This window comes from Ursus arctos, unplaced genomic scaffold, assembly GCF_023065955.2.
Source record: "Ursus arctos isolate Adak ecotype North America unplaced genomic scaffold, UrsArc2.0 scaffold_24, whole genome shotgun sequence".
Lineage (NCBI taxonomy): Eukaryota > Metazoa > Chordata > Mammalia > Carnivora > Ursidae > Ursus > Ursus arctos.
The window spans coordinates 2,491,422-2,505,189 of record NW_026622919.1 but is presented as its reverse complement, the minus strand read 5'-3'; the positions used below and the strand labels follow the sequence as shown (position 1 = coordinate 2,505,189).

At 53.8% G+C, this 13,768-nt stretch overlaps 1 protein-coding gene across 1 annotated transcript; it reads right to left on the bottom strand.

The window, feature by feature from the left end:
• Positions 1-900: 900 nt before the first annotated feature.
• EIF4A3 (eukaryotic translation initiation factor 4A3) lies at positions 901-11,893 on the bottom strand. Its single transcript, XM_026483970.4, has 12 exons — positions 11,644-11,893; positions 9,260-9,332; positions 8,597-8,663; positions 8,105-8,167; positions 7,309-7,441; positions 7,004-7,084; positions 5,308-5,449; positions 4,746-4,884; positions 4,060-4,175; positions 1,499-1,606; positions 1,278-1,405; positions 901-1,126 (listed from the first exon to the last, which is right to left on the bottom strand). Exons 1-12 carry the CDS (start codon positions 11,810-11,812, stop codon positions 1,110-1,112), a joined length of 1,236 nt encoding a protein of 411 aa, XP_026339755.1. The 5' UTR covers positions 11,813-11,893; the 3' UTR covers positions 901-1,109.
• Positions 11,894-13,768: the final 1,875 nt, after the last annotated feature.

Here is a 13,768-nt window from a genome sequence, read left to right as displayed (position 1 = left end):
AGGGTGATTATTAAACCTTGGATAACCATGGATCACATCCGAGTCACCTGCGAGGTCCAACAGTTTTCGTGACTACCTGTGTTTTTCTAATTGCTATCTTTCCTAGACAGCATCTGAGTTCAGCTTCTCAAGCGTCTTACCTTCCGGTTGGCTTCCTATCATGTCCTCCCTGAGTCGCCGCCGCCGCCCCGCGTAGACCCGTTCCTCCTCCGCTGTACCATGCCGTGCTTCTGAATCCGGACCCCAGTGCTCCTATCTTGTGCCCGGCACCCGGTGCACAAACCCAAGGCCAGGCTGGGGCAAGGACTTACGGTCCGCATCTTCCGCCTCCGAATTCCCTCCCTCCCGTCCTTAAGAAAGGGGGTCCAGTACAGGGACGGCTGCCGCGTCCCGGATGGAGACAGTGCGGCGGCGTGCAGCTGGGGCTGTGGTGTCCCGGTCTCTGCTGCCGGCGTGGGGGCCCCCACACGCGCTGCCTGAGCCTCGTGCGCGCTCTGGGTCGGGGGTTCCGACGGGAAGTCCCCTTCACACGCCGTACGATTCCGTTGGCATCGCCGGATGACCCTGAACAGGGTCCCAAGCTGCCCAGCACCCAGGGCATTTGCTGCGCCATCATCCTGACCGGCGTGGCCAGTCTGCAGAGGCGGACGGTTCCGCCACTTCTGTTTACTGTTTGAGAGACCAGAGAACGGGGCGAAGGGCCTGTTGCCCGGATCACACTGCACGTCACCAGAAAACCTGGTGGCACCTTAAGAAACATAAATTATAGGGGCGCCCAGCTGGCTCAGTCAATGGAGTGGGCGACTCTTGATCTCAGGGTCGTGAGTTCAAGCCCCACATTGGGTGCAGAGATTACTTAACGTTCGGGAAAAAAAAAAAAAAAAAAGAAACAAATTAGAGTTTATGATAAAAGTTCTAAACGTTTAATGAAAAAAACTCAAGAGCACTGCATTATTTACATGTGGATAAGAAAAGAACACCAAGGGCTCGTGCTGGGGGCTGTCGGAGAGTTCACACAAACCCCGTCACCCAGGAACCGCCCCCGAGCGCTTCCCAGCTGGAGCACAGGGCAGGCGGACGGTCGCCAGCTCATCGGCACGGCGGGCTCCTCAGATCAGATCAGCCACTGAGAGAAAGAAAGGTACGTGGTAAGGAGTAACACAAACACAATGAAAACGCAGAGCTCTCACTGGAGGCTCACAAGACTTCCCCAAGACAAACAGGAGAACGGGAGAAGGGCTCCAGTGTCCCCACCCCAGGGACAGGTGGCCACTCACCGTTCATGGGCATCTCGTCGATCTGGGTGGAGTAGTACTGCTCGATGTCCCTCAGGATGCGGATGTCGTCATTCTTCACAAAGTTGATGGCCACCCCCTTGCGGCCGTAGCGGCCTGACCGCCCGATTCTTCAAGGGCAGAACAAACCGTTTCAGTGAACACAGCAGGAAAGGTGTCGGTAAACCCGCCAACAAGGAGAACCCTGAGAAGCCTGCCCGTACCTGTGTATGTACAATTCTCTGTTATTGGGCAGGTCGTAGTTAATGATGAGGGACACCTGCGGGACGTCCAGCCCCCTGGCCCACACGTCTGTGGAGATGAGCACCCGGCTGCAAAAAGAGAAGGAACCTGAGGCAATCACCTTAGTAGCAAAAGTTTTAGACTGGCGGGCGCCTGGGTGGCTCAGTCAGTTAAGCGTCTGACTCTTGATTTAGGCTCAGGTCGTGACCTCAGGGTCATGAGATCGAGCCCCACATCAGGCTCCACGCTCAGCACAGAGTCTGCTTGTCCTTCTCCCTCTGTTCTTCCCCCCACTCTGTCTAAAACAAATAAAACCTTAAAAAAAATAAGTTCTGGACTGGGTACGAGTTGAAAACACGTCGGGTCACCCTCACACGGGCCCCCAGCAGGTGTGAGGGGTCACGGACGGAACCAGACCTGTGCAGAAGGGCACTCTGCGTTCTTAGTTGTACTGAGTTCCTGTGTGCTACCAAATGATAGTTCAAGTATCTCTCGTTGTTCTGCGTTACCCCCGTCAATCACGGAGAGACACAATTTACTTCTGCCTAAGGAGTTAGGAATGGTGGCGTCACTGACTCCCGTGCCGGGTTCACCATGTCTTCAAATTTGTACTGCACCCCACACCACTCTGCCCGTCAGCTGGGACAGGATCTGACACACCACCGGCCTGCACCGTCCAACACGGAGGCCGCCAGCCTGCCTGCCGCGCACCCACAAAGTGCCTGGCCTGGAATGGAATGCTCTGGACGTGTAAAATACACACAGGATTTTGAATACTTAGGAAAAAAAGCAAAAAAACCTTAATTAAAATTTTTAATGCTTATTACATGTTGAAAACGTTGAAATGATTTGCCACATCGGGTTAAATAAAATTTATTAAAAATCAACTTCACCTGCTTCTTTTTATCTGTTTTACCGCTACCAGAAAGTCCCAGGTTACATATATGGCTTGAACTGTAGGTTACTGGACACGACTGCTCTAGAAGCACTGAATATGAAGGGACAGCAGCATGGGAGAAAAGAGTTCAAGACAAAACAGGAAAGTGCCCCAGCCACATCATCACGACACGCGCAGCCCCAGGGGGAGGAGAGAAAACAGGACCCGGCCACGCTGGCAGGGGAGGCCAGGCTCGGGGGGTCAGACGCCTGCCAGACAGGAGCAAAGACAAGGGCCACACTGAGGCACATCAGGGTGACAGCAACACGCCAGGGGGCCAGGCAGGTTCTTCCAACACAAACACCTGCATCCCCAGAACTCTCTCAGCAAATCCCACCCGAGCTGTCAGAAGGAGGCATTGCCAAGTGAAGCAAACACTTCCAGACAAACTAAAACCCGCACCTTGTCCCTGGCAGCCCCCAACCACATACACAGAGACATCCTTCGGGCAGAAGGAAACGCATCCCAGACGGAAGGTCAGGGACTAAGGAAGAGAGAAACAAATGGTGAATATGTGTCTGACCGTAAACACACTCTGTCACACGGAGCAAAGACATCGTGTGGAACTTCCACGGAAGGACAGGGTCACGACGTCACCGCTTCCAGCCTCTGTGGGCAGGGACGATGGCCCCAGTGCCCATCACAACAGCAGAGGACAGACATGCGCTGTGCTAAGGGGGCTACTCAACGAACGGAGGCACAAACATTTTCTAAACCCAGAACTGGGGAGAAAGAACAGTAAGAAGAAATCCAAGATAAATGAAGAAATCAGAGAAGAAACACGAGAAATAAAATGCATTCACGACACGGTCAGCGTAAACCACCACACCAGCGTCGGCATTAACTAAACCGCACCCACGGCTCCAGTTAAGGGACCGCGATCACCGTCAGACTACAGGAAACCCAAACCGAAACACATGGAGAGCCGTGGGCGCCCAGGACAGCGCCTCTTCCGACCGCAAGCGGGAGGCAGAGGGCGTGAGGTGCCTGCGGAGGACAGCCGCCCGACGCGGCCGCCGTGGCTGCATCGGAGACAGAAGGCAGCCCCACGGAGACAGACGCGTCCGTGATGAAAGCTGCTCCTCCGCGGACAGAGTGATTCCGCGTGTGCACGCCCGGCCTGAGGACGCGTCCCGCACGGGCACCGCGAGCCTCCGGCAACTGCACCCACCGCCCGCTCGATGCCGCCAGGATGGTGAAGAGAAACAAAGGCGAGGACGCAGGGCATCCGCACCTCACGGCGCTCGGCCTGTGAACGCGCACACGCACGCACACACGCAGCACCTGAAAGGGGAGAGTGCACTGGGCCGCCAAGTGCAGCTGAATATAAGCCAACAAAGCGCGTTCCCGGACCACAGTGGGATTAAGCTAACGACCAATCACGGAAAGATGAACGGACAATCTCCTTACTCAGCAACAACGAAACACGCTTCAAAGACGCCAACCGAGCCACTCGGCGAAGGCCACCACCACTAGGAAGCCACCCTAGGGCTTCCTCGGCGGCGCCCACCACAGCCCGGAGCGTGAGGGAATCCAGCATGGCCCCCAAGCGGAGGGCCCAGGGAACACCACTGGCAGGACCGGGTGTGGAGAGAGCTGGCCCACCTGGCGCCGGACCGGAACTCCTTCATGATGGACTCGCGCTCCTTCTGCGGCATGTCCCCGTGCATGGACGAGACCGTGAAGTTGGCTTCTCTCATCTTCTCTGTCAGCCAGTCGACCTGCACGTCAAACCAGGACACACCGCTGTAAGCTCGGAAACCAAACCAGACGGTGTGTTCTGGATTTTACTGCAATCATCTAAGCAGAACCTCGTCTACGGTGAACACAGAGCGCAAGTGCTCTTGAAACTCGGACCAACCTTCGCTAGACGTGCAGAGCGCTGCACTTTCCCGAGCACTGTCAGGGCAAAACTCCTCTTGTTTGTTCCATGTAAATTTCTCAAGGGAAAGGAAAGACCATCTCTCACTGTTCTCGTTTGAAATTCAAATTCGCATCTTTTTTGGAAGGTGGCCCAACTCCTTTTCCTGTTTCAAGGGAGCCGCCAGGCGCTCTCGGCAGCATCTGCACACGAGCATCGCTTGGGAGCCCACGAGACCCAGGCCCAGGTCCCACCAGTGACTCCCGAGGCTTCGGTGGTGCGACCAGCATCAACACCTCCGCACAGTTCACTGGACACGCCCGACTGTTCACGTCTGAGCCTTTACAGACAAGGGCTGACCTGCGTTCCTGAGAGAACCCACCCTCAGTTTGGGCCAGAAGGACACTGAACAGCTCGGCTGGCTGCCTACCTTCCTTTTGGTGTTACAGAAGATGACCGCCTGAGTGATGGTCAGCGTGTCGTAGAGGTCACACAGCGTGTCAAATTTCCACTCTTCCCTCTCCACCGCCACAAAGAACTGCTTGATGCCTTCTAGAGTCAATTCATCACTAGAAGACAAAGACAAGTCCTGTGAACACATTCTCCCTCCCAGACCTGAGGGCATACACAAGCCAAGCACTGCCCCCGGCGCCCGCCTGACCCACGGCGGCGCCCGCCTGACCCACGGCGGCGCCCGCCCCTCGCGGCCGCAGCCCCCCCAGCGGTCAGCACTCCCGCTGCACAGGCCACAGGCCGACCAGTCTCAGCCTTCAACGGCCGCTATCCTGCGTATTATGTGTCTTACTCCCACAACACTGAGGGAAAACACCACCAGCTACCGGATAAATTTGGAATTACTGGGCCAAAGGGGAACACACATATAAAAGCTGGCTTTTCAAAATAGAAAATAGAGAAGAATTTTCACGTTTTAAGCCTCAGACACAAGCTACGTGGCTACGTTCTCGCACCGCCCAGAAGCAGGGCATTCTCACCGCTTCACCAGGATGCGGATGGGGTCCGTCATGAACTTGTTGGTCATCTCCAGGATTTCGTGGGGCAGCGTGGCGCTGATGAGGACCACCTGCGTGGCTGGGGGCAGGTACCTGTACACGTCGTAAATCTGCTCTTTGAAACCTGAGACAAAGGAGAGGCACGGTGAATTCTGAAGGCTGCACACTTCGACACAGAAGCGGCGACAGTGAGGCATATGGCTACGTACGAGGACTCTCTTCCAGGGCTGGGAAATCCATGCGCCCCGCTCCTCCACTGCTCCCTGGTGGGCTCTGGGGATCGCAGCCCCCACCCGCCCGAGAGGCCCGGGTGCCGACAGTTAAGAGCAACAGAAACCCAGCCCCGGGTCGCCCGCCTCAGACGCCTGCTGGCAGTGACGGCTCCATCCTAGCTCTGCTGCCCTGTGGGGATCTGCGTCTGCTGTGGCCGCATCTGCCACAGTGACGAGAATCCAGAGACCAGCATTTTTACAAAACCATCTTCCAGTTATAAAACTCTCACCCACGGAATCATGATGATTGTGAACTGGAAACTAGGACGTCACGCGTCAACTACACCTCAATCTGTGGCACCTAGCCCATGGGTCACCACCACCACCTCCGCCCGGCGCGGGCAGGACGGGGCCAGCAGGTGAGTGTGTGAGAATGCCCAGAGTCGCGCGACCCCTGAACAGACCGGGACGTTGTGACACACACAGACTGAGCCCAAGATCTGCATTTCTAACAAATTCCCAGAGGACACGGACGCTGCTGGTCTGGAGACCTCACTCTGAGAAGTGCTGCCCACCGGACAGGAGCCAAGGAGCCACCGGCAGCCGTGGCTTCCTCGGACACTAAGGAAGCCGAGTGCTCTGTGGTAACTGTGTGTCCTCTCAGCTGAAGACCAGCCTTCAGGGACCTGGACGCCAGGAGAGCCATCGAGAACCCCACCTGCACTGCTGGTCAGCGCAGAAAGGCAAGCGCCTCCTTCACCCGGGTGACCCTGACGCCTGGGAGACGCCCCACCAATCCCCAGTAATGAGGCGGAGACCGAGGGGGAGGGTGTGTGCAGGCAGGGAAGACGACACTGTAACAAGGCCCTGGCTCAAGGTGACATTTTTAGGACATGTTTCCCCCCTGTGGACTAAGCACAGCTGTCATCACTGAGGGGCATTACGTACCCATCCTCAGACATTTTGGTCAAACACATAAAAAGCCTAAAAAATACACATCTCAAGTCTAGAAATTTATCTTATTAACTGGTTAAAGAATAAAATCAGCCTAGATGACCAATAAGACAACTAAATGACAGAGTATCTGGACCACAGAACACCCCGCTGCCACAGAACCAGCTTCCCTGCCACACCGCTGTGCCCCCACAATCCACAGCACGCACTTCTACACGTTCCATCTAAGCGCACGCCTCCCCATCTATGCCGACCCCAGACACACAAGGGGTAACGCCGCGGATACCATGGTTCTGGCTGAGACCAGCCTCGCCCCCACCGCACTCTTCCTACCCTCACCCACCCGGTGAGAAGAGCAAGGTGCACGGGGTTCACGTTCGCAGCAGCCCCCAGGGCACAGGGCTTTCTGCTGATACCCAGAACGCTTGCGTTCGCGGCATGTTCCGTCTCTAGGACGTGAACAAGTGAACAGTTCAAGGTCAGGAGGAAATCTAGGCTTTTGTGACTCGTACCTTTATTCAACATCTCATCTGCCTCATCCAACACCAGCATCTTGATGGCACGTGTCCTCAAACTCCTGCGCCGGATCATGTCTGTAGAATCAGTTTGAAATCGTTAGACCTCAGGCTACGAGGAAGCAGTCGGCCATTCCACCTGGTTTCGGAGCATTTCAGAGACCTTCTGTCCACTTCTTACACGTCACCCACACGCCAACACTCCAGTGTGCGGCACGGCAAATGGAGAACAGTGCTGGGTCGTTCAAGCGTGTCTTACAAACGCTACACACCGCACGACTTTTACAGACAAAAGCGCTTACCAAAGACACGCCCGGGTGTGCCAGCCACAACGTGCTGCCCGTAGTCCAGCTTCCTGATGTCCTCCCCCACGTTGGTGCCCCCGATGCAGGCGTGGCACTGGACGTTCATGTAGTCCCCCAGAGCGAGCAGGCCCTGAATTAAAACAGGGGTCACATCTGGGGCCTGCCCTCAGGACCATGCTGAAGCCAGAGACCCTGGAGTTTCCCCAAAGTGAAGGTAATCTCTACTCCAATATAAGATGACCCCCAAGTATTATTTATTCCCTTATTTGTACCACGAAACTACAAAAGGACCCACCCTCCCTCTTCTAGGCTTTTCTTGCCAAAATGAAGTTTGTTTTACTGGCTTCTTATTACAGAAACAATATTTTAATTACAAAACACTGAAAATACATAAAATTCATAATCCTAGCCACCAAGACACAATACTGACATCTTAATATACGCTAATTATATATACATTAATTATATGTTTAAAATATATCGTAAAGACTTATATAAGTCTTTACACCGTTAAGTACAAAAATAACAATTATTTTACTAAAACAGCTTTTTGTTGAAAAAATTATAATTCTGAGACTGCAAAAATCTATTGGAATCACACCAGCTACACTAAAAATGACTTAGTATAAACCAGCAACTCCTGTAACAATGATTTATGACAAAATGTTAGGAATCAGGAAACAAAATTTGAGGGAACGGAAGAACAGGGTCAGATTAAATCAACCCACCGGCCTTCTACACCTGAACTAGAAAGCAGTACTTGCAAGTACGGCGCCACCGCTCAGCGGCTCACCTTCTGGATCTGCACGGCTAACTCTCTCGTTGGAGCCAAGATCAAAGCCTGGGTTTCACGAACCTGGTAAAATAATTTGTCAGAAACAGAATCCTCAGTACCCTCGAGGCAGACTGCTAACTAATTCAGACGCAGGTCTATTCTGAACGGTGCCATGTGTTAGCCACACATCTCATTTCTAATGGGACGTAAATGAGCCCGAACAGAAGTTCAAGTGTGAACCCAGCCATCGTGGGGTTCCCTGGGCAGGATTCTTGCTTGCAGATGACAATGTCCACTAAAATCTCTCCCCATTTAAATGACAAGGAATGTATGACAGGGTATGAGTTAGCTCTCATATTAGTGTGCAATTAAGAATCTCTTAAAAAATTTGAGTCTGTACAACTAAACAGACATTTTAAAAAACTGTCCTTTTTGAACACTGTAGTTACAAGAGAAAAAGAAGTGTATCCTAGGATTAAAGGAAGGTTCACTTGAAGAGTGGCGAATTACCTGGATATCCAAACACTGGAGGACAGAAATGCTGAAGGTGGCAGTTTTGCCTGTGCCAGACTGCGATCTGTTTAAGAAAACACAGGCACCGGGGTGAAGGACGGCCTACTCGGTCCCACTCACACCAGCCCAGTGCTCCGAGGGGTTGGCTGAGAAGCACCTGGGCAGCTCCTTCCGAGCTGATGCCCCACCTCCCCGAGCGGACCAACGCCTTCCCCGCACAGTCACAGGCCGTTAGTCAGCAGCTGCAGCTCCTGCACCGGGGGAGTCGGAGCGGCAGGGTCTACCTACAACCCCGACAGGTGGGACAGGTGGCAGAAAAAGAGAGATTCCCTTTTCTATAAATGGAATGCTTTTCTGTAATCTGGGACTAAAACCACCCCCAAAAATAATTTTTCTTGTAAATGAGTCTTTAAAATTAAGGCAAATCAGGAATAAAGCCATTAAGAGAGTATTATAAACCGTTCACATGCCAACTGATAAGTAAAGCTGGCTAAAAATATGACAGCTTCTAGAGTAAAGGACACAAAAACAAAAAACAAGACACCCTGTGGCTAAAGTCAAGGGAAGGGTTGGTGGCGAGTCTGTGGACAGAGAGAAAAGCAGTCCTCCCAACGCACTCAGCTGACTAGCGCCTAACCCCCATCGGTGCCAGGGACATACTGAGCAATGACGTCTCTGCCTTTAATTATCTGCTTGATGGCTCGCTGCTGTATGGCTGACGGTTTCTCAAAACCTGTAAAAAGAAACAGAGAAAGTCAGTTCTAACCATGAGGACACTGGAAGCTCCTTGGGGCACAGACTGTATCTTTTTTAAGCCCCCACCTGCACCCCTCCTAACCCAAAATCCAACACACAGAAGCTCTCGAGAAACAGCTGCTGAATGATTGGGCTGAACTGTATTTTTATACTAACGTGGATCTTATTTGTACAGACAAAATCTCTATAAAAGAAACACCGTTGCAGAATCCAGAGGCCCCAGTTAGATTACCAAAAACACCCCAACATGTTAATGGTGGTCCTCCTAAAGCACGGGTGCCAGAGGCTCGCCTGTTACTCATTCCTTCTGTACTGACGACGTTACAACAGCCTGCATCGCTTTTTACTGTTTCCGTTACTTTTTTTCTTTTTTTAAGATTTTATTTATTTATTTGACAGAGAGAGACAGCCAGCGAGAGAGGGAACACAAGCAGGGGGAGTGGGAGAGGAAGAAGCAGGCCTCCAGCGGAGGAGCCCGATGTGGGGCTCGATCCCAGAACGCTGGGATCACACCCTGAGCCGAAGGCAGACGCTCAATGACTGAGTCACCCAGGCGCCCCTGTTTCCATTACTTTTTAAACTCTGAGAGCGGAAAATGAATCCAGTAGCACTGCAGCCACCCCTTTCCCCTCCAGATCAGTTTGCGTGCAGTTCATGCCGTCTATATGAGCACTGATTTCACAGCCTGGGTGGTTCTGTGGGGGGTCCACGCTGTGCTCCTTCCACGTGACACAGCCTCATGAACTAGGACACCACCCCCTCCAGCACAGCAATTACCAAAGAACGAGGCTACTCTGAAGGGATAAATGTATCTTCCAAGTAAACAAAACTTTAAACAAAACTACAAAAGATGTAGTTCAGTTACTTCTGGGTAGTCTTTTAAAATGTTAGTATCCCGGGGCGCCTGGGTGGCGCAGTCGTTAAAGCGTCTGCCTTCGGCTCAGGGCGTGATCCCGGCGTTCCGGGATCGAGTCCCACATCAGGCTCCTCTGCTGGGAGCCTGCTTCTTCCTCTCCCACTCCCCCTGCTTGTGTTCCCTCTCTCTCTGGCTGTCTCTCTGTCACATAAATAAATAAAATCTTTAAAAAAAAAAAATGTTAGTATCCCGTCTAACATTAAAACTGTAACAGATGATCTAAAACCCTCCTGATGACCAAGCCCAGGGATGGGAAACTAAAAACAGTGTTTGCGGCCGGGATGTCCTGTATGACAAAAGGCAGGTAGGACTGTCAGCCTCACCACCAAGTCGGCTGCAATGGCACTTCTCACCTCCCATCCCCTTGCTCTGTCTAAACTGTGGTAATATCAAGGACTGTTGGGTAAAACTCAGCCTAGTCCCAGGCGTTAGGGACAGATGCTGATCACTCCCATCTCCATCTGCAACCCCACCTCTTCCCAGGCTCCGGACATCTCCAACCAGATGGCTCACAGGCCCCTCACACTCACCTGCCTCCCTCAACTGCTCCCCACCTCTGCAAATGGCAGCACCACCCACCAGTTGCTCACAACACCCAGGAAGCCTCTTTCCTCTGCTGCTCACATCAACCCACCTCCACCTCAACACCATCAACTCTCTTCTGGACTCAGGTCCCTCCTTCCTCCCCTGCCCACCTCTCACCTCCCTTCAAATCCACAGACTCCCAGAATAACCTCCGAAAGTGCAAATCTGACCACGTCATTCCCCTGCTTAAAACCCGCCAATGGCTTCCCACTGCACTTAGAAATAAAATTCAAGCTCTTTATCAGCTCAGAGGGTGCTCTGCAAGATCTGGCCCTGCCTGCCGCTCCAAAGTCGCCCGAGGGCTCCCACCACCGAGGGCTTCTTTCTGTTCCCGGGAGGCACTCGACTCAGTGCTGCAAGGTCCTGGCACCAGCTGCTCCCTCTGCCCGGTCCTCTCACAATGGGCTCCTTAATCCAGACCTCAGCTCAAATGTCAGCCCCTCCTGGGAGCCCGTTACCGATCAGCCCCACTACTCCCCCGACCCTGCCCCTTCGCAACTCCATCACCTGAAGCAAGCTCGGCTCCAGGCTGCGCTTCTCCCCGAACTCATTTAAGCTCCCTTAGGGCACAAGCCTGCGGGTTCAGTGCTAAACCCTCAGGCCCAGACAGCGCGGGTCCCTAGCACCTGCTAGGTACAAGCCCGTTATCCGCTCTGAACTGACTCCCCGGCGCCCGAAGACTTCACAGCCTTCGCCGGGCCCAGCGTGCCGGACGCGGGTCGCCCGTTGGGGGCCCGGGGACTCCCTCCCGGCCGCGCCCCCGCCCTCCCCGCCCGCGGCCCCCGACCGTAGGCGTAGATGCCGCGCAGTAGGTCCTCCCGCAGGCCCATGGTGTCGAACGTGGGCGTCACGTCCACCTCCTCGCTGGTCTCGAATTCCACTTTGGTCATGTCTTCCTCTTTGAGAAGCCGCTTCCGCGCCGAGCCCGAAGTCGCCATCGTGGCCGTGGCCGCCATGATCCCGAGTCGGCTGAAAGCGGAGCGCGCGCCGCAGCGGAAAGCGGAAGCAGGGCCCGGCGCCGCCGGCGCCAGGAACTGACGCCACTGCGCGCGTGCGTACGAGCCTGCGTCGGGGCCGCGAGCTTCTCTCCATGCGAAAGGGGAAACGGGGCTGGCTTCAGGGAGAGGGTGGTGCTGCTGCTGCTCTCGCGCGAATTAAGAGCCCGCGGGATCTCACTAGGGGCGGGGCACCGCCCAGCCCCTATAAATACAGCGGAGGCGCCTGGGAACGGGAGTTGAGTGGGTTGCTCGGGTTCCTTTTTCTGTTTCTTTTATCGTCGTGTCGGCGGGCCTGGAGTTCCCCGCCGACGGCAGCCGCCGAGCCGGGCGCCCGGTCCGCACCCTTATTCCGCCGAGGTCCCCGGCTCGGGCGGAGGGCGCCCGCTTTCCGCGGGAAACGCAGCGCTGGCGCCCGATGGAAAAACGCAAACGGTTTCCTAGTGGAAAGCCTTGCTGACAGCCCTGATGAGGTGGCCGGGTTTTAAGCCCCTAAGGAAGAGAGCCCCTGCGCGGTCGAGTGTGTGAGGGGAGCGCCCCACGCCGGGGGTGCGAGCGGGCCCCGGGCACGGCCCCCGGCTGCGCTGCACCTGCAGCTCCCGGGCCCCCTGTGGGCGGCGGGCGCCGACACGCCTGCTCGGGAAGGGGGCCCGAAGGGTTTGGCTTTTCCCTGTGCACGGGAGCCGGTCCTGCCCTAAATGCCACTAATGCCGGGCTTCACCTCTCGCCCCTGGACCCGCGTCACCTCCTGACCTGGGTTCATTCTGTGTTCGAGAATCGCGCTTTTAACCTCGTGAGGGTTACACTCGCATTCTCATTGTTTACTTGGCTTGCATGACTGGGCCTGTCTTTAAGCCACGAGCTCTCCAGGCGGTGTTTGATCGCTCTCCTGTTGTGAAGGTTGTTTTAGTTAAAAGTGGATAATCGTTTCATTCACTAAACTAGACATGTAGAGTACGGCGGGTTGCAGAGGGCTGCCTTGCCCTCGCCCTAAGGGCAGGATATGTCCAAACGCCATAAGATAGTTGACCTGATAAACAGGCCTAATAAGACTTTGCTGGTATTCGTCAAATAGTAAATATCTCTAAAGCTGACTTTGTTTTTTAGGCTTTAAAATAAAATGTAGGTTGCTGTGTCTTCTTACTCCAGAAAGGATTATCCGGTGCCCTCTCTGAGGTTGTAAAAACTGTTTTGCAAGCTGTGCTCGAGGGCCCTGTTGTAAAATGCACATGCGTTTCAAAGACAGCGTAAGAAAAGAGTGTAAAATGTCTCATGAGTAGCGTTTATGTTGTATTGAAATGACCATATTTTAGATATACTGAGTTACATAAAATATGGGATTTCAGTTAATTGCACCTGTTTTTAAAATAGGGCTACTAGAATGTCTCAGTTACACTGTATGTGATATATTCCTACAGGACAGCGATGCTCTAGGTCCTTCGCATGTAAAAGAACCTTGCCGAGAGTGGGGGAAAGAGTATATCGAAGATCGCTGACTTTACAAGTTGTGGTATCAATGAGGAGAGAGAAACCCTTGCATCCCTACTAAGTGTGAGGTGGCTGATTGCGTCTTCCTGTCTGTTCACCACCCGCTGAGGCTTGCCTTTGGCCTTCATGCTTTTACACCATTTTCCTGGCAATGTCCTTTCACTGTGTTTGAAGCACACATCTTAAAAGCCTCTTCCTTTTATTTGGGGCCAATAACTGTTTGACTTTGTAGGCCAGAGTCCGTGAAACGGACAAGAGCTTTGGGGGTAAGGGCACGGTTGTCCGTGCAGTCTCTCCTGAACAGTGCTGACCGGGAACAATGGGGAACAAGGCTGACTTGGTCTTTGTCCTGGAGGTTGATCTAATCCGATAGGTTGACACCATCCCCCAAAATACGGTGTGTGAAGTGAGGTGCAGGACATGGCAGGG

Bases quoted from the DNA above. Each gene is read 5' to 3' on its own strand.
- EIF4A3 (XM_026483970.4), bottom strand. From the start codon at position 11,812: ATGGCGGCCACGGCCACGATGGCGACTTCGGGCTCGGCGCGGAAGCGG. The intron at 7,085-7,308 runs GTAAGCGCTTTT...CTGATTCTACAG, and splicing joins CACACCCGGGCGTGTCTTTG to ACATGATCCGGCGCAGGAGT. The intron at 1,607-4,059 runs GTGGGCCAGCTC...CTCTTTTTGCAG, and splicing joins GAGTTCCGGTCCGGCGCCAG to CCGGGTGCTCATCTCCACAG.